The sequence below is a fragment of the Podarcis pityusensis genome, assembly GCF_964106645.2.
Source record: "Podarcis pityusensis genome assembly, chromosome: 3".
Taxonomy (NCBI): domain Eukaryota; kingdom Metazoa; phylum Chordata; class Lepidosauria; order Squamata; family Lacertidae; genus Podarcis; species Podarcis pityusensis.
In genome coordinates, this window is record NC_138026.1 from 32837805 (window position 1) to 32858776 (window position 20972).

Here is a 20972-nt window from a genome sequence, read left to right on the forward strand (position 1 = left end):
CTAAAGTGAAATCATGTTCCCTCTCACCATCCTGGAGCCATTGGGGATGTGCTAAGAGGTCTTCTTTCAAATATGTCAGTGGACTGCAATGTCCATCTCCTTCCCCTTGGTTGCCCTCATAGTTCCAGAAAGGTTCTTGCTCTATATGTGAAGCATTCTGCAATTTTACTCGACAGTGTCCACTGGTAGGGGCACTTCTGGAGGTAAGCAATGAAATTTGATGTTCACTACTAGAAATGGTAGGAGAAAATGATCCAAATTTACCCACAAACTGATTATCGTCTATGGAAGATATGCTCCTAAATTGAGTTTGTTCCCCTTCTAGCACATCTTGTTTTTCTTCTCTTTCTGCTGGAGGACTGCACAGACCAGAGTCATCTTCTTCGGAAGTTAGAGAACTAGTCCCACATTTGACCTGGCCTGTTGCTGCTAAGTCGGACACATCAACAGTCCCATCAAGTGAGCACTCACTTTTATTTGCATAGTCTGCAAAATTTGGTGGGACAAGCATCCTCCAGGATCTCCTATGTTCTTTCTTTTCTGTGTGATACTTTGCTTTGGGCAAGCCAGCTGTTCGAATGATGTCACTGTTCAGCTTAAGGGCATCAAAGATCATTTTTTCATCTAGCTTATTGGCTTCCCGTCCTCTGAGTTCAAAGACACTAGAGGAGGAGAGGGCACCATTGGAGCACAATGTACTAAGGTCCAGTGTTCTATGACTATACGGCAAAGTCCGATCTGAGAAATGCCTGGAGGAGAGGCTGCCTTTAGAACCTGAGTCAATCTGTTCATTCAGCCGCACTGTGTCATAGATTGACCTCTGGGGAACATAACAGTCCTCAATATTTATATCCTCTTCTTCTTCATCACCTTTTCCTACACAAGGAGGATTCTGGCGCAAACAGTCTGGCCTGCTCAGCGGCTTCCCCATTTCTGCAGGAATTAACAGATCTAGCACTGCTGCGAGGCTACCTTATTGGAGACACGCAACACACATAAAGTAAAAATTAAAATAAAGTAATAGAAAAGCAGTTTTTAAAAAGTACAGTAAACTTGCCCTCAGCAGAAAGATGCTTACATACTAAAACACAGGAAATAATTTATGAGGCGGTTAAGGTCGTAATCAGTGCATCTGTGTAAGTTTACCTGGCTGTGATTTAAAACATTTCTCCCCCTGCCCCTAAAATATAAAGTGCTTGAGCTGAAGGGGGTGGGTGGGGAGAGGGGAAACAAAAAACCCCCCACACCTTTTAATATTTTAAAATACTAACTCAACGCACAAAGACACCAACAAAATGTACAAACCCCCCAAACCCCAGGAAAATCTTTAAGTGGCTCAAAAGACTCAGAACTTCCCACATAGCATTTCATTTCGATTTTTAGGTCAAAATGTGTGTCTTAAATCTCCAGATTAAGTCTTCAAAATGAATCAGCATTATAGCAGGCAGCACGCTATATTCAGGAGGTGACAGATTAACTGTAATCCATTTAAATGGCTTGCAGAATTCCATCTCCTTTATAAATAAGCCATGTTGTGGACGCTTTTGAAGAAAAACAAACCAGAAGAGCTGTGGACTGTGGAGACCAAGGCACAGAGAAAGGCTTCAGGAAAAACAAAGGTACATCCAGAGTTGTAATAATAATAATAATAATAAAAGAAGAAGCTTTCCCCCTTTTTTGGCAGCAGCTATAAATAACCTCGATTCAAAAGGCAGTTTATTCCTTGCTTCCTTAAAGCTTCTCTGTGGTGAGTTCAGAAGTTCCATGGGAAACACAACAGTTTTCTGAGGAGCCAGACCAATGAAATAATAATAATAATACAAAAAAGCAACGGAACAGAATTAGTAGAAAAAGAAACTTTCCCCCCAGTTTCTCTCGCAGAACACATTCCTTGAAAGTTGTTGTCCTGTTTTAAGGCAACACAGCAGGAAACTAGAGCATTTCTTCCTCCACTCCGGCACAAAGGCACAACAGATTCACATTCTGTTTAAATTCAGCAGGACTTTTTTTTTTGCATAAACGGTGGCTACAAGAGCATGGTCACTGTTTTCATCTCCGTCTTGAAGCGCAGCTGTAGCGAAGAAGGCATTAAAAAGAGCTCACAACAATAAACGCTCACATGTCCTGCCCAGCGCAGCTGATAAGCTTTCCGGCTCTCCCTGGTTTCTTATGGTCTGACAGGCATCCCTCCCAATAGTGAGCTTAAAAGAAACGCCCTTTGCTATTCTTTAGGCAACATCTGCTCCTATCGCATTCGCTCCCTGAGTATTATTCCAACCGAGCATTAGGAGGTGCCTGACCTCTTAGCTCTTCCCCCTTACGCTTCCTGCCCCACATGACTTTACTTAGCCATCTTTCACTTTTACTGTTTGTCTTGTCTCTGAATGAGGCTGAGCCTTTTCAGGGGGAGGTGCACAAAGGAGCAAGTTCCTGTCTGCAGCACTCCTGCATATCGGAGTCTGTGCTCTGTAATTCTGGAGGAAAAGAGGGTGGGTGGGTGGGTGGTGGCTCACAAGCAGAATGGAAAAACCGGTGCTAATTAGTTCAAAATGTCAAAAATTTACTACATATTGCTTAACCGGGTAACCTGACACCATACAAATATGGACCAGACTACCCAGGACCCTTCTAAAACACTGACAAACTGCACTTATTCTGCTTCATAACAAAAATAATAATCCAGTACTTACAAATTATGCAGATTAACAGGAATCTGAATATAGTGGATGGTCACTTTTAATGGTATGTAGCATTATAAACTAAACTAACCAGCTGTATAATAAGAATTCAATCAAATTGAATTACTTTCCACCATCACCATAAATCAATTTTAATTAACAGCCAGATCTTACTTCTGAGCAAGCCCCATGAAAAATCTCCATAGGATTGCATCCTTTGCTCTATATTTGTAACACATGTACATTATATTCTATAATTAGGGATTTAGCCGGCAAATTGGTCTCTCTGAATGACTACAGAATGCATTCTTCATTCACAATCCAGTTAATCCAATGAAAAGGGATTTGCTTGATATTTTTTTACACTTCCTGGCTCTCAGACAACTGCAAATCCCAACACGCAAAGAAGTGCTGCAACTTTTCAAAAATCTCACCCAGTACAGTACTCCTAAAAACCACACTATATTGAGGTAATAGCATGAGTAGTTTTACTTATTTGTTTCTGGATCTATTTAGATGGAAGGCATATTATATTTTTAATAAAATAAATAGCTAAAGCACTAAAGAGAGTAAAAATAATACAGAGCAAGGAGAGCAGCTCATTTCTAAAGGCTGGTGGATTGTTAATTTATTTGCCATATGTATACCAGCATATCTACATATAAAAATGCCCACGTTGTTAACAACAATCATGTCCCACTAAAAAGACAATGTTTCATACCACAAGCTGCAGTCACAACAAACCATATACAAAAACTACAGCAGAAAAAGCTCCCCTCCCTTGGGAAGGCAGCACTATAAGAAGGGATAGTTGCAGACAGGAATGAAATTTCTGGCAGTCCATTGCCATACATATTCACTACTCCAAACTAAATCTTATTGTGTGCCACAAAGGATATTCCCAAATAAAGTGCAGCAAGTGTTTTCAAAACAGTGGCCCTGGATGGGGGGGCAGGAGACACTATTTGGGCTCTGCTTCAAGCAGCAAAATGGGTCAGTACTGGAATGACAATGAATCTTAAGACCCTCGCTTTGAAGGAAGTCTGTCACTCCCAACCCAGAATGTATTTATAGTCAGCTGAGCATGGATTTGTTGAACAGGCACTGTACATGTCCAAGGCAGCACCTGAACTGACACACGCAGCTACTCCTTCCATTTAAATGAATGGGGAAGACCATCTGTAAAGGAGCTCCATGTGAGCATTAGAATATACAGAGGGCTCTGGACAAAGGATAAGGTCTGTATGCAGGTAGCCACCCCAAATGTATGTTGAGTTTTTTTCTTTAATGTAGTGATAATAAATTATTATTCTTTTTTTCATTTTATATTTAAGCTGCAAAACAGATGCAAATATTGAAGTTGATGCAGCAACAAAATATAATTTTACTTTTGAAGGCGCCTCTGAAAAGAAACCATGTACTTCAGGGAAGAGTTAACACACTGCACTGATTCAATCAACAAGGTAAGAGGCCACCATCTACGACACCGACCTAAACCAATTTAAATATTAGTTCAAGCTCATCAACTGGAATATTCATCCGGGCCCAGATCTCCTATGAAGCGCAATTAGAAGGCACCTCTTGACATATATCTGAACACTGGAAATATACTGAAACGACCCTTTCCGCATCTAGTAATGGTCTAAATGGGGGAGGGGATTTAATGAGCCATTCAGTGATAGAAACTGACATAAATCCATGTGCTTTAATAAATAAAAGAATAAATAAAAAGTGTGGCAGGTTTATGGCTGAAATATTTTGCAGACATTTCAAGGATTGTAATTACGTGGCAGAGATTGAACGCTGCTTCCCCACAACCCCACCCTAGCATGAAGTAGCTCATTACAATGTTCAGCAAAATACAAACTAAACAAGGGCTTTTGTTTTTCAGGATCATCATAGCTGGTTGGCTCTTTGTGAGGAAATGGGCATGGTGTAACCCAAGTAAAGCAAGTTCATCTGCTGAATTTTTCTTTTGCCCACGTTCATTCAATGCGTACTTTCTTTAAAGCACAAAGGTCTACAATAAAACTGAATGAAAGTGAGAGAATGAAAGAGAAACACCATGAAATACAATATGCCAGCTACTGTAACTAACTGAAAATGGAGCTTTGATTGGAAACACTGGAAGATTTGTTCTTGGGTAGGATTTCTGAACACAAAACAAAATCCTCTTTTCTCTATGTAAATACCGATAGATAAGATATAAGAACCACAAGCAGACAATCTTCTTCTCAGCTACCCAAAAGCAATACTCGTTAAAAGTGGACTGACTACTGTTAATTGTAAAAATATATGCCTATGGACCATCGTTCTTGGTAATGATTTCAAAGGAGAGTCACTAGTCGCAATTCCAATTTGCTATTCCCTTCCTCCAATGAGCTTGGGACTACCACTTGAACTTTATTACTTTACTATTACTTAGTGGTCTGCTTTGCACGTCATGTATATTCGTTTGTTTATTTCACAACATTTATATACCGTTGATTATAATAAAACCTCAAAGCGGTTTACAAAAAGAATAATCCAGTAACAATAACAGTAAAAAAATCACTAAAAATAAGTATTTATAACATTCAAAACAAGTAAAAACATCAATAAGCTAAAAACTGGGTCCAGACACTGTTCCAAGGCATGCACAATTGCTCCTAATTCAGATGTTATGGCTGAGTGACACCAGCATACTGATGGTACCTGGCCGCAAAACTTCTATTTTTTTTTTTTTAAAGCAATTTATTGGGTTTTACAATAAGAGTAAACATAATAAACAATATAACATTTATCTTAACATAGTTTCACATTTTCTTTGGACTTCCTCACACCTCCCGCTCCCACTTTCATCGTTATAACATTTTGTCAGCAATTTATCATCTTATTTAAATTCTTATATCCCTTCTATATTTCATAATCTTATAATTCTCAGAGGGAGCTAAATTTTCACAGTCTTACTTATTTTCTTAAAAACTTCTAAATTTAGTGGTGCTCAGTTGTTTTAGTCTAGCATCTTATTTAGCATTCACTCAAATTACAATGCTTTTGTAAATAGTTCTTAAATTTCTTCCAATCCTCCTCAATCCTCTCTTCTCCCAGGTCACGAATTCTGCCGGTCATTTCAGCCAGTTCCATGTAGTCTATCAGTTGCATCTGCCATTCTTCCAGTGTGGGTAGATCTTGAGTTTTCCAGTGTTTTGCGAGAAGTATCCTTGCTGCTGTTGTTGCATACATAAAAAATGTCTGGTCCTTCTTTGCCACCCCTTGGCCGACAATACCCAAAAGGAAAGCCTCTGGTTTCTTAGTGAAGGTATATTTAAATACCTTTTTCAATTCATTATAAATCATTTCCCAGAACGCCTTCACTTTAGGGCAAGTCCACCAGAGGTGGAAGAACGTTCCCTCGCACTCTTTACATTTCCAACACTTATTATCAGACAGGTGGTAAATTTTGGCAAGTTTGACTGGGGTCATATACCATCTATAAATCATTTTCATTACATTTTCTTTCAGAGCGTTACATGCAGTAAATTTCAATCCATTACTCCACAACCTCTCCCAGTCCTCAAACATGATATTATGCCCAATGTCCTGTGCCCACCTTATCATAGCCGATTTAACCGTTTCATCTTGTGTATTCCATTTCAACAGCAAGTTATACATCCTTGAAAATACCTTAATCTTTGGTTCTAACAATTCTGTTTCTAGTTTCGATTTCTCCACCTGGAACCCTAGTTTCTTATCATTTTTAAAAACTTCTTTAATCTGAGCGTAATGTAACCAATCTCGCACTTTGTCTTTCATTTTCTCCAAACTCTGCAATTTCCAATTGTCTCCATCCTTTTCTAGTATTTCCCAATATTTTGGCCATTTAGCCTCCATATTGGGTCTTTTTCGGGCCTTAGCTTCCAGAGGTGAAAGCCACCTTGGTGTTTTATTTTCCAGCAAGTCTTTATATTTTGTCCAGACATTAAACAGTGATTTTCTGACAATATGGTTCTTAAAGGCCTTATTTGCTTTAACCTTGTCATACCATAAATATGCATGCCAACCAAAAGCGTTGTTAAACCCTTCCAAATCCAACACATCAGTGTCTTCAAGAAGTAGCCAGTCTTTTAGCCAGCAGAACGCTGCGGCTTCATAATACAACTTTAAGTCTGGCAGGGCAAAGCCCCCTCTTTGTTTTGCATCGGTTAATATCTTAAACTTAATTCTGGGCTTTTTGCCCTGCCAGACAAACTTAGAAATGTCTCTCTGCCACTTCTGAAAGCACTCCGTTTTGTCCAAAACCTGAAGTGTTTGAAATAAAAACAACATCCTTGGCAATACGTTCATCTTGATAGCAGCAATTCGGCCTAACAAAGAAAGTTTCAATTTTGACCAACTATCTAAGTCTCTCTTAATTTCTGTCCAGCATTTTTCATAATTATCCTTAAATAGACTTAGATTTTTTACTGTTATGTTTACCCCTAGGTATTTTACTTTTTTAACCACATTGAGTTCCGTCTCATTCTGAAACCGTTCTGACTCTGTGTCAGTCAAATTTTTCCCCAAAACCTTAGTTTTCTGTTTATTTAGTTTAAATCCAGCCACCCGACCAAAGTCATTAATCAGTTGTAATACTCTTTTCGTACTGGGCTCTGGCTTCTGCAAGGTCAAGACCAAGTCATCTGCGAAAGCTTTTAATTTATATTGTTTCTGACCGACCTGAATTCCTTCCACCAACCGATCCCCTCTAATCATGTTCAATAGCACTTCCAGAACCGAAATAAATAACAAAGGGGAAATAGGGCAACCTTGTCGTGTCCCTTTTTCAATTTTGAACTCTTCTGTAACCACATTATTAACTATCAATTTAGCTTTCTGTTCTGAATATATCGCCTCAATCCCATTCTCAAAACCCCGTCCCACTCCCATCTCTTTTAAATTTCCCATCATAAATTTCCAGGAGATATTGTCAAAGGCCTTCTCCGCGTCTATAAAAATTAAAACTGCTTTTGTATTTATATCTGTTTGCAAAAGTTCCAAGATGTCAATAATGTTCCTTGTATTAGCAAACAGATGTCTACCTGGGAGAAAGCCAGCCTGGTCCTTGTGAATTACTTCATTTAAAACTTTTTTAAATCTATTTGCCAAAATGTCTGCAAATATTTTGTAATCCACATTTAAAAGAGAGATGGGACGGTAGTTCTTAAGTTGTGTCTTTTCAGTTTCTGACTTTGGTATTAATGTGATGAACGCTTCCTTCCACGACTCCGGTGCCCTCTTCCCCTCCATAATTTCATTGCTGACCTCCATCAAGGGTTGTATCAAATAGTCTTTTAATGTCTTATAGTACTTGGAGGTCAGCCCATCTGGCCGCAAAACTTCTAATGGCAGCTCCCAGTCAGGAAATTGTTGCTACCAATCTAAACTATACCATGTAATGATTGGACCATGACAAAGCAGTGCACTTCCACACCCAACCTCAGTCCATCCCTCATGTCATTTGGGGCAAAGACTACATCAAGGGTGTCTCCTAAATGATGTGTTGGACCAATGACTATTTGAGAGAGCTGTATGGTTGTAATGAAGGCCTTAAGTCTTGAGCTCAGCCAATACAGTGGCAGCCTCTAATGGATATTGAAATAGTCCAGAGACTACCCTGACCAGCTTGATCAAGCATGCTGCTGGGCAACAGGGTAATTGATAGACCAGCAGCATCCCCAGTCTGCTTCTTTGGCCAAGCACCAGGTACAGACCCTCTGATAGCCTGTCCCAGGATCAAGAGATTTGCTAGTAAAGGAGATGGTGCAGTTATGGACAATAGCAACACACATACCCTCAACCCCTCACCGTAGCTTACTGCTAAAACAAGGAACGGAGACCAAAAAGCTAGGTCTCTGCCTCAAATGGTGGTCGTCCACAGGAAACACCTTGGTTACAGATCATGATTATGGTGGAGAGAGACATGCCACAAGCCCAAGTTAAGATGACAGGCTAAGTCAAACCATGGCTTAGCTCAGTCTGGTGTAGCAGCAAAACAACTGAGGAGCAGCAAGATGACCATTATCTCCTCTCTGGGAGCAGCACACTTGCACTAAGAGATGGTTTGTCTTAGTGTGGCATGAAAACCAGGTCACTGTCTGAAAGAAGCCCACACCATCATCTCAAAAGGCATATACTGTGAGGAAAAATTTACAATTTTGCGGTTGACTGTTGACTTATTATTGGATAAAGTGGATAATGCGAACCACTTTTCATATTCCTATTTGTAAATGAAGCATGGTTTAAAATGCATTTACATATATAAAAACAGATAATACGGATTATCAGGAATAATATAATTTAATTAATTAATTAATATACCGCCTTATACCCACAGGTCTTAGGGCGGTTAACAGGATAAAATCACAATATAAAAACACAAAATACATAATCAAAATAAACACAAGAACAACCCGCTAACACCCCCCACAAATAATCAGAGAGGGAAAACAAAATTTAAAACACACAGTATTTGTAATAAAACATATAAAAATACCCATCAGGTATCATCAAGGAGCAGATTAAAAGATCAATTTAACTATCTTTCAAATCAAAACATTTTAGCCATTGGTTCCCACCCCCACCCAATTGTAACCATTCATAGAATGGTTCATAGAAATAATAATACAAAGCTCTGTTTTTCTTCTTATTGCAAACATAGGTGTATATCTTCAAGAAAAAGAGAGGTCCTTCCGAAAGGACCTTCAGAAGTGTGCTATTAAACCCATTCAAGTTGCCCTCACATAACCTGAATTGGATGCTAAAGACAAAGAAAGAGACTAATCTTTGTAGTCCAACAACAGGGATTTGTGAAGCTTTGTGTGCGACTGTTGCCAAAATGCATTGTTGCATGTGATGAACACATTCTGCCAAGCAAATTGGATCCAGACTTAGTTGTGCTTAGAGTAGATCCATTGAAATCAACAGGGCTTTAGAAATGATTTAAGTCCTGTTCATTTCCAGTGGGTCTACTCTAAGCATGACTAAGTGAATACAAGAAGAAGAAGAAGAGTTTGGATTTGATATCCCGCCTTTCACTCCCCTTCAGGAGTCTCAAAGCGGCTAACATTCTCCTTTCCCTTACAACCCAAAGATGTTCTAGATAAAATGTACATGGAATGAACATGCTGAATGTTTTCATAAATAAACAAATAAATCAGAGTGTCATGCTAGGACATGGGAGAACAAGCTTCAAATCCCCACTTGGTCATGAAGCTCACTGGGTGACCATGGGCTAGTCACCAATTCTCAGCCTAGCCTATGGGGCTGTTGTGAGGGTAATGGAGAGGGGGGAAGCTTTATGCTGCCTTGATCTCTTTGGAGGCAAGGTGGGATATACAATGTAATAAATAATAAATAAATATACAGTACCCCAATACACACGAACGTATTGAAACACCAGCTCTCCAAGTCAGACGTTCCCAAAACACAATCAGACAAAGAAAGAGTTTGTTGCAGTCTAAACCAAAAAAGTGCAGCTTTTACTTGCGAAATTAATAAAAAATTGTGAAAACTGTCATAGAGAAAGAAGGCTTAACTTAACACAAACTGGATTTATTTTAATTAAATTCATAGTTTTATTTTAAAAAGAACATGTAAAAACACAAGCTCTAAGACCCTTAACACCATCTGAAAAATTATTAAGCACAATGGGTAGAGGGGAGAAAGGATTAGTTTCTAAACTGTACTCTACATTGCTCAATGTAACTTATGGATCTATGCCACCCCTTAAAAAGATATGGGAACTGGATACTGGCACACAAATTATTCCCAAGGACTGGAATAAAACTTGGGCATCATGACCCTAAAAATCTGTTTCTGGTTTCCTTAGGGAAAACTTAAAAATGTTACACAGATGGTGTTGCAAGCCTTTGCAAATGTCAAAAATATTTTGTTCTATATCACCTGACTGTTAGAGGGTTTGCAATAAACTTGGCACATATTATCATTTATAGCGGGAATGTCAGTTGGTGCAAAATTTAATTTAATTTTGAGAGAAATGATAAATATCACTAAAGAAAATATTGTTTGTTGTCCAAAATTAATGTTACTGAATATTTTTGATGATACCAATGTAAATATATATTGTCAAAAGAACTAGTCTTATATATGATCTTGACAGCATGAATAGTAATTGCAACTCAATAGAAAACAGCCCAAATCTTACACTTTTGATACGATTTGGCATTGCTTTATGACATATACAGCGGCACCATAATTTTCAAGACAACCTTTGTCACATCCCTGGCAAATCTGCAACTATAGATGATCTGGTAAAGTTGAAAGTCTTTACTTTGTTATTTTAACTCATTCTACATTCCTATTTTATAGTTTTGTTTTTCATCCTTTTATTTTTTGTCTCTTGTTCTAACTGTTCCATATACATTATAAAATGAAGTAATAATTACAAATACAGAATTACAAATTACAGAATTGTTCCAATTCTTACTGCAAATTACAAAAAGAAAGCCTGAACAGGCCAGTAGATTGCACAGACTACAGCTCCTCAGGGATATAATTGATCCCCTTTCAAGGATGTGGTGGAGAAAGACAGAGGAAATTCTCAAACGTCTGTTCATCCCATATTTATCTGGGGGATACCTTGCATTGTTATATGGCAAGGAAAGCCTGTCACATTTCTTTTAAAAAAGAAAAGCCAGTAAAACAATACAGAAAAACAAATGGTAGTAGCACAACCACTATCATCACAGTAGCAGAGAGATCTGCTAACAGCCATCAGCTACCCTCAGTCAAAGGGTTTGCAAAAGAGCTCTTAAAGAGCTTGTGAAATGTACACAATGGTGGGTCCAGACATGCTTTCCTGGGGAGGGCAGTCCAGAGCACTGGTGCCTTAACTGATATTGCCCTGTTCATTGTTCTCACCCACCGCATATGTGCTGTTGGGGAGATGCAAAGCAAGACCTCTGACGCTGATTGATCACTGAAGGAAATACATAGGAGAAAGCAATCCTTTAAGTACTTTTTATGACTTTCAAGTTTAAAAAACCCATCTTGGAAGCAAGTGTACCTTAAAAAGTGGTTGCTTCCACTGCCCACTGTTATATCTCTTCAGGTACTATTGTCTGATAACCTGAAACAGGGCTTTTTCATCAGGGGAGCCCTATCTTTGGTTCAGAAGGGCTCCTTCTGTTATTTTTTGTATGCCAGGTAAAGAATGTTTCATTTGCTCAGGCCTTTATATGCCTTTACTCTACTGATTCTGGTGTTTAGCAGGCAAGGGGACCTAGTGGTGTGCTTCCCTTCTGTGCCATCTTAGGAGATGAAAGTTCATTATGGAATGGAAGTTAGCACCTAGTGCCCAAGCAGGATTGTTTCTTTTGCTTTCAGCCACTGAGTTTATCTTAGGCACACTGGATATTAAAATAAATTCTGCCAGACAGCTTTCTTGGATGAGGGCCGGGGTTACAAGACAGAAACCAGAACTATGCTTCAGGAGAACAAATGCACAGCCAATGGCCTGTTGCCTTTGCCTTAGCTCACCTCCACACTTCTTTGTTTTGCCCTGACTGATTGATCAGTACTTTTCTTGATCCTGAGAACCAGGTTTGGATGAAACCTCTTGGCTGCATAATGCCTGGCATGATCCCATGTCATGACTCTTGGGACAATCCCCAGGAATGAAAGCTAATCTCAGCCTTTTTGGACCTCGCCCAGGACTCTGTTTGACCTCACCTTCACTCTGTCACAGGAGGGCTGGCTCTTCATATGGTGCACGTAGTAAATGAAATAAATATCTGCCGCAAATACATATATAAGCACCAGCTGTCAGAGAGGACAGTTGAATTGCAGCTTCTTCAGTTCCTCTCCCCATTGTCTTTTATTTGGAATTGTTTGATATGAACACACTACTCAGAGCAGGATCTATTTCTTCCTGCATGCCTGTGCAATGCCTCTGGGGCGTGGGATGCTGGAGGCTGTGTTCATTGTGCTTTGTCTTGCTCTCAGGGAAAGATTATGGCTATATTCTGAATGGGTGTGGAGGTGGGGAAAGTTCAGGGCTGCTTCTGCCCTCATTCTATCCCATCATTCAGCAATCTGTTCATGAGAAGGCTCTCTTGCCACAGAAGCACTGAGCCTTCTCAGCCAGGCAGTATAGTAACAATGGGAAGCAAAGGAAATGTAAAGATTCTTAAAGAATCCCAACTTTTTTAGTAAATTGAACTGTGTTAGTTAAGCTCTAGGGCAGTGTTTCCCAAACTTGGGTCTCTAGCTGTTGTTGGACTATAATTCCCATCATCTCTAGCTAGCAGGATTGGTGGTCAGGGATGATAGGAATTGTAGTTTAACAATAGCTGGAGATCCAAGTTTGTAAAAGTTTGCTCTGAATAACAAAAGCTGCAGTTGACAACCCTTCTGCATGCTTGAATGGAAGCATGATTTAGTGTATTTGCACTAAATTACCATTTAAAAATTACCATTAATCATGACAGCTGTGGGAGAGGAGAGGAGAGGAGAACCCAAGAAGCTCAACTTTGCTGGAGATCTTCAAAGCAAAATGCAGGACATTCTGTTTTAAAACAACTTAAGAATGCTTCTCTAATAACTTTTGACCAAAGAGAAGACCATCTTCTCAGTTTCTAAATTGCTTCATGAGAACACCGAGCTGAGAACACTTCATACAACTTCAGACCACAACCCTCAAATTACTTGTAAATTCCAAGGACCCCCAAACCAAAGGAGCATGTGATATCACTTCCTGTTGGACAACTCAAGTCTTATTCATTACAAGGCAAATAAAAATGTTATGATGTAACTATTTTGCAGCAATTACGTTTCTCCGTTGAAATTAGAGGAAGCATTTGAATTCATAAACAAACAAACAAAACTTGCTTATTAATAAAGCTTTAGATCTCAAGACGGGAATGCATTGGGTGGGATGTATGTTATGTTAGATCTCACTCATTTTAAAATAGGCAAAAAGCACCCTCTGTTGGGAAACATGAAAAATGACTTTGAACGCAATTCTTAAGAAACTGACTGGCTTACAACACATGATCTATAAGCTGAAAAAGGAGGGCCAACCCAATCACTTTTCCTTGGGGGTCTAGACTACTAAGGAGCTCACGTCACAATATTCTTACGGTTAGTTTTCATTTTACAATACAGAATTCTAAAAACTCAGAAAGGTCCTTCTTACCTTAAATACGTTCAGCTGCTGATTTATCATCTCAATTTCCATTCCAACAGAACCCTGTGACTCTTCATGCTCTTCAACTTCCCCAAGCAGTTTAGAAAACCCCTTTAGTTTACTGTAGAACTCTTCAACGCGGCTAATAGTCCCTTCAATCTGTTCATCTCTGGCTTTTGCTCTGTCTAGCAACTTGTTGCACTGCTTATTTAAAGCCTCCAAGTCCCTTTTTATACCTGCAAGATCTGGAGAAGCTTCAGCTTCATTTGCTAGCATCATTTTGCAGGTATTATTTGCATTTTCATTACTGGTTATGAGTTCCTCCAACTTTTTCAGGAAAGTTTTTATATCCTTTCGCTGTGACTGCAGTGTGACAAGATCCCTACCCACAGAATCCATGCTGTCCAATTCATCGTCGAACTCTGCAAACTGAGAAAACATCTCTCGGATGCTGTTTTGGAAATGGCCAATTCCCTGGAGTTTAGTCTCCAGAAATGAACATTTATCTTCAACCTGCTGACTGATGGTGCTGAATTCTTCTTCTAACGTTTCTGCCTGCAACAAGAGGTCAGAGACACCTGATGAATCTGAAGCATCTGCCACCAGTTCTTGGGCAAGCTTTTTTGTAAGGTCCACTTGAGCCTTCACGGCCTGGAGTGTTTTCTGCTGAGCCTGCATAATCGTCAAGTGTTTGTTACTGTAAGTCTGGGGTTTGAGAGAATCGTGTGTTTCCAGCTGTTCTCTGGCATTCTTCAGCTGCTCTTCAACATCCTTTGATGACTCTTGAAACTCTTTCAGTCTCTGAGACATCTTTTCCAGACAATCTCTCTTAGCATGCAGTTGTTCTGTGACTATATCCATGTTCTGGATCAGCAGTGTCTTCTCCTCTTCAATAATGTCTTTGTCTGTCTGACAGGCACTGAGTAATGTCTCAGCTGCATTACTTAATAGCTCCACCAACCCTTGGTGTTTGTCTAGGTCCTTCTGCCAGCTCTTCACCTGAGCGATGGAATTCTCTAGCCGAGCAGGATCTATGCTCATTTCTATTTGAGAGATATTGCTTTGGCATTTCGCTATCCAGGGTTGTAGGTTTTCTACATGCTCTCTGTATCTAAGGGCTTTTTCCAAACAATCATTTAATTTATCTTGCCTTTCTTTAACTTGCTTGTTCATTTCATCCCAGTTACCTCTGAGCAAGTTCAGCTGGGCCTGCAGCTCAGCCTTCTCTGCTCCCTGAGTCTTTTGGAGTAAACTTTCGCCTTCTGTGATGATTTTTTCATAAGAACCAGTCTGGTCAGACAAGACAGCCTTGAACTCTTTCTGATCATCAATTAATGTCCACAGAGACTCCAGCTTGGTAGAGATGGGACACGGCTGATTCTGTTCTTCCTTCTTTTTGTCCAGCCAGGCCTGAAAGTCCTTAGACATTTGCTGGAACTGATGAGAACTAACATAAGTTGACTGAAGTTGCTCAATGTGATTGCCTGCAGAAGACAAACAAACAAACAAACAAACAAAAGTTATTAAAATCCGTGTCTTTGAGTGGCTTCTAACTAGGATTTTGGTTGATGTTATTTCAATCAAGGAGAAACATTATGTTATAGGAAAATGCACCCTATTGCAATTTGAGATGTTTTATTAAACATTATTCTTCATTGGAGCTTGTTAGCTGATGGGTTTATTGAAGACCACCAGCTTGGAAAATAATAGTATTGCAGCCTAAAATAATAACCCCTTGATAATAATAATAATCCCTTGACAACAAGAGATTCTTGAGGGTGGGGAACTAAACAGGTAACCAGGATAGTATGATCACTAGCGCCACTATAAACATCACAAACATAAACGACATGCACTATGAAAAGTAAAGCTTGCAGTAATCCCTCAACAGTCATTGAGATAAAATGCTTCCAAATATCACTGCCAGTCCTGTTACAACTTTACAGAACTCCTGTTGGGACTCCCTTGTTGAGTCTGAAACAACGCCCCCCCCCCCCCCAAGTAAGGGCTCATCCATACTTGTCCTGTGCCTAGAAAGCACGGGTCCAAGCAGTTTTCTGCTTGCCTAGCTAATTCAGTTTCCATGCCTGGAAAGCATGGATCCAAGCAGCTTTGCCCTGTCACTTTCCCCTGGAAAACCCGCCCTTTAGTGCTAAACGGAACAAATGGCAATCAGGTTTTGCCGTTTGTTCTGTTTCAGCGCTAAACCGCCAATTTCTCCAGGGGAAAGCAGCAGGGCATATAGAAGTGTGGATGAACCCTAAGCCTGTCTGAAACTGTGGCACGGTCAAGAAAAATACACAAAGGTTGGAGAAATATATGTATTTTCCCTACATAAATTTCACACAGAAGCATTAATTTACAATGTGTGAATCACTCACTGGTAAACACATATACAATCTACTGTCAATCACATGGCATTTGATATCTTAAAAAATTCAAATAACTGGCATAGTCTATAAATATGCAGCTATTCTCACCCACCCATTCATAGAATCTAGGCCCTCAATATCATCTTATCTCATTTGATGTGGTTTATTTATTGTTTATGACTTTTGTAATTATGTAAATCTTGTCATGCTGTAAGCCACCTTGAGCATTGGTTTTTTAACTGTGGAAAGGTGGCATACAAATAAAAAATGATGATGATGATGATGATGATGATGATGATGTTAACGAACCTGCTTTTTGTTCCATATCGTGAAAGGGTTTTAAGATGCCATCCAATTGCCTAGCTAGTTCAGCTTTCAAGTAATCTTCTGCCACCAGTGCGGACAATTCCTCGCACAGAACTTGAGCAGCCTTTCTCTTTGGCATTTCCCGTTCAATTTCTTCTTTCACTTCTCTGGCCACTTCCAGTTGCCGTTTCACAGAATCAGGGTCTGTACTTATAGCCAGGCTGCTGTTGAGTTTATCATCCAAGACACTAAGCTTCTCAGAAAGGCTTTTCAGGCAGCTTTGATATTCTGTGCTTTTGACAATGGCTTGGTCGATTCGGTTGCATCGGTCACTCAGCTGTCCGGTTAAGCCATCCCATTTCTGCGCCACAGCGGCCAGTTGCTGCTTCACCATTTCGTGAGACGGTGGGTGTTCACCTGGTCTCTTCATTATCCCTTGTCCTGCTGTATTCAGCTGCTCATATTGGGGTTTTCGAGTGTCAAACTCATTGAGCAGAATCTGATGAGAGAAAGTAATTTCAGGAAAGTGTAAGGAAAAAACAGATATCACAAACTGTACTAGCCGTTTACCTAGTGTAGCATCCTAGGCTGATGAGTACATGAAATAGCTCTTGGTCGTAAAAATAAAAGGCATTCTGCCAGTATCGCTTTAAGGTAGGTTAATATATTCATATTTATCCCTTACGTCTGGTTCAGACAACCTGCTGATCCAGTACTGCAACCCATGATGTGGAAGAGCAGGTGCACCCTGTGTCAACTCCACCATGCATATACTATCACTAAGGATAAAGAGGCACCTTGGAAAACATCTGATTTGCATGACCTAATCTCCTGCTTTGAGACACATGTTAAATCAATCAACCTGAGCATTGACACGTGTGGATGAAGCAGTCTCCACAGATCAAATACCGTGGTTTTTATCACATCAGACATCATCTCAAACAATACTTCTCAATTAAAGTGCACATGTTCATTTCACTGCAGTTTGTGGAACCATGAATGTTGAGAGCCAAACAAGCCCCTACAGCCCACTGCTCCAAGGTTTTACTATGTCTAGTCATTAGCTTTCCCGCTTGACTTCTAAAAGCAGAAGAAAACTTCTTAGAAGACAGTTCTAAGAGCAGAAGACCATCAAATGAGTGCTTCCAGTTGCATATCTGTCAAAATAATGGGAAGTGGGTAGGGGTGGGTACTTGGTGGGGAGGAGTGGTGGGTAGGGGTGCTCAACCTCTCCCACATGTCCTCATTCTCCCCTGCAAAAACCAAACAAATCCAGGTTGTTTTTCCCCCCCAGTCAAAGCTCACACCTGATTTTGGAAGCCTGTGTGTGTGCTGAAGGGGGAAATTATATGTGGGAGTATTTGGAAGGAAGAATCAGTGAGTGGGCAAAAGATTAAGCACCTCCTACTGCACTTCCAAGTGTCATCACATACCATGCAACAACATTAGGAAGAAAAGACAACAGTGAGACCCCATATTTCCTTTCCAATATCTATACTGGTCGTGAGTGTGGAATATTTTGCAATTCACGTGTGATTAATACTTGCTTATATATGCACAGGGTCATAGAAGAAAGGTGCTGCCATTCATTTCCCCCTGCTAAAAACTTTAACCTCTAGCTGCACTTCTCTCACCACACAGAAGCCCTTTTTTGTCATTATTAACATTATTAGTTCCATATTTTTTTGTTTAGAAAACTGATTCTTGTTTGGTGCCTTCATATTTGTTTTCAGAACTACACTCCGCCAAAAAAAGGATAAACCAAACTGGTGATGGGTCCACAATAGCAGTGTTTTCAATCCAGGAAGCACAAGCATCTTTCTACAAATAATATGCAATGGGACCAAATGCTCACCTGAACTTGCTGCTTCTGCGTGTTCAACATATTTGGGTCAATTGACAGTGGTCCAAGCACGCTGACCATTAATTCTTTTTCTACCAGCCACTGTTTTAACTGAGCCTCGGTTGCCTGGAACTGGGTCAGGTAATTTGATGACTCTTCCAGTTTTTTCTGTCTATCAGTTGTTACCTGGCTGAGTTCCCTCCATTTGGAATCTGTGAAAAAATGAATGGAATATTTTGTAAAACTGCATGATAATCGTAGTAATTTCATATGAAATAGTCAAACAAATAAAGAATGGCAGTGCTTTGCTGTAGACATGCAGATGGTTCCCGCTATACTTCTCTACTAGAACAAGGGGGAGGAACAAACCATGATCCCTGGGCTTAGCTTTACACCCAACCTGGGGGTCTTGGTTTGGTTTGCTCACATAGGCCACAATCAAGAAACCAAGAACAAGCTTTGGCAAACAAACAGCAGAGCTTTTTTTCAAATGCCAAGCTGGGGATTCTGATTTCGCAAGTGGGAGGAACAAACCACAAGCCCTGGCTTAATATTATATAAAAACCAGGGATGGTGCGTTTGTTTCAGTCCAAACAAACCACAATGAAAAGCCAAGGTTTATGCTTGACTTCCGAATTGTGGTTTGTTTGAGTTAAGCAAACCAAAATCCCTGGGTTGGATGCAACGTTAAGCCATGGATGATAGTTCCCATGAGCTGTTTTATCCTGACATGTGGCTGTGGCCAATGCCTTTTAAAATATAAGATCTGATAGGATAGACCAAACCTCATAATCCAGTAGTCATGTATGAACAAAAGCATGTCCAGAAGAGTTTTCTAGTATGTCATGTGGATGAGGTGCAATCCTTCTCTCCAAAGCTCACAGACATTCAATCTATGGTTTGTTTTGCCAAATGTTAGATCATTGACCCTCTCCTACACTGCAAAATAAAACCTGCCATACCTATTTTATCCAACATCTGTTTCCATTTCGGTGCCTCATGAGAGTCTGGGTTCTTCTCCAATAGCTCTGTCACTCTATCCTTCAGTTCTTGCACTTTATTCTCATTCTGTTTCAATTCTGTTTCAAATAGCTATGAAGAATGAACATGTTAGACTTGAGAATACATAAAAAACAAAGTTTTTGGCAGAAGCAGTGTTTCATTGAGATGATCTCTTAATCTGTTTAGGCAGCTCTGATACATTTTATCCCAGGTATGCAATCTGACTTCTGATCCTATGCCTGATAAGACGTTTTTTATTGTATTTCCATAAGGCGTCAGTACAAAGTGCTAATATATGGTTGCACTGTTACATACATTATTAAACAGACCCTGTCCATTAATATGAACAGGAAGCTCATTTTAAAAATTAATTATGCTTAATTGATAGTTTTGAACAGAGGGGGAGACAGAAACTACCTTGTGTTGATCGACTTGCTCTTTAACAGCCTCACTGTCAATAAGAGTTGCTTCCCATTTGGCTGCAGCAGTGTCCATATTCTGTAACCATTCCATCATTGAATTTGATTCTCTTTGAATGTTTTGCATATTTGAAAGAGTGGATTCCAGTTCTGATCTTTTTTCCTTCAGTACAGCTCCCAAATCATCATAACTATGGCTTACAGTTGACATGTTGTGTTGGACAGTGGTCACTTCTGCAAGAGAGGTGGACATACATTATTATTTTGATTCTAGTCATGACAGCAAGAAAAGATGCAAATATTATACATTAAAAGTTTTTAATCCTTCCATGAAATAATAACTAGAATAATTGGTTACAGTCATTTCTTTCCTACAAAGTTGACACCCCAATATTAGTAGATTAAGAAAGAATGAACCAGTCACCAGGCTGATGACAGTGGATTTATTTATTTTTTTTGTACAGAAATACAGTATTGTATAAGGACTTCTGAAAGAAAATCCTGCATGAAGACAAGCATTATTTTGGTTTCTAATTTACAGGTTTTGGAACACAGCTAGTTATCACCATCCTAATTTCAACATCTGATTTCTTAGAAAAACTGAGGTGTTCCAGAGCCTGTTATAGTACGATGTGTGCATGTTAATTTTTATTAAAACACACCTTAAAAACCATGCCTGTTAATTTTAAATATATACTTCCGTTGTTTTCTGTTAACACATGCAAAAGATTCAAGAATGAGGCTCAGGATAATAACAGCTAGGCAAGCCAAACACAATAATATAAGAGGTTAGTCTGTCTGGGGCCTTTCTGAATTCCACCCCTATTTGGATGGTTCCCATGTTCTAACTCAAGGCCAAAGTAGAGGCAAAATGGGAGATACATGGAGTGTCTTCTAATTTTATTTTCCCCTTAAGGGCAACTGTGGAACTCCAAATTGGACTGGAATAGTTAGTGGGAAAAGGGGGATCTGTCTTTTTTCAATTAACATCACCCCCCGCTGCCCCAGTTGCTTCCCTCCTCCCTTTTAGATGAAGTAAAGTTCAAATGAATGGTGTGAGAGACTCCACATATCTCCAATGTCACATCTACTTTGGCTCTCCAGTATAAGCAGCTTCTTATATTCATATGTTATCTTGGGTCACTTGATAGTCAAGTCACTTCTTAAAAACAGTGAACTCCACCT

General features: G+C 39.6%; 1 protein-coding gene and 1 long non-coding RNA gene across 36 annotated transcripts in view; one reads left to right on the forward strand and one right to left on the reverse strand.

The window, feature by feature from the left end:
* Nucleotides 1-20972, reverse strand: part of LOC308472756 (dystonin-like) — a 306554-nt gene that overhangs the window by 73362 nt on the left and 212220 nt on the right. For all 34 annotated transcript variants that reach the window (XM_080997848.1, XM_080997841.1, XM_080997871.1 and 31 more), the window contains 5 exons: nt 19786-20021; nt 19329-19458; nt 18379-18578; nt 16527-17022; nt 13855-15329 (listed from right to left, as the gene is read on the reverse strand). In XM_080997848.1, the coding sequence (XP_080853974.1) occupies nt 13855-15329; nt 16527-17022; nt 18379-18578; nt 19329-19458; nt 19786-20021 (2537 nt within the window). The remainder of the gene's footprint in view (nt 1-13854; nt 15330-16526; nt 17023-18378; nt 18579-19328; nt 19459-19785; nt 20022-20972) is intronic.
* LOC308472843 lies at nt 929-18372 on the forward strand. 2 transcript variants are annotated; one of them, XR_013983766.1, is made up of 4 exons: nt 929-1619; nt 4013-4141; nt 4570-4767; nt 18257-18372. It is a non-coding gene; the product is annotated as an uncharacterized lncRNA (long non-coding RNA). The 2 variants fall into 2 exon arrangements; XR_013983767.1 differs by lacking the exon at nt 18257-18372 and having other exon boundaries at nt 4570-5154.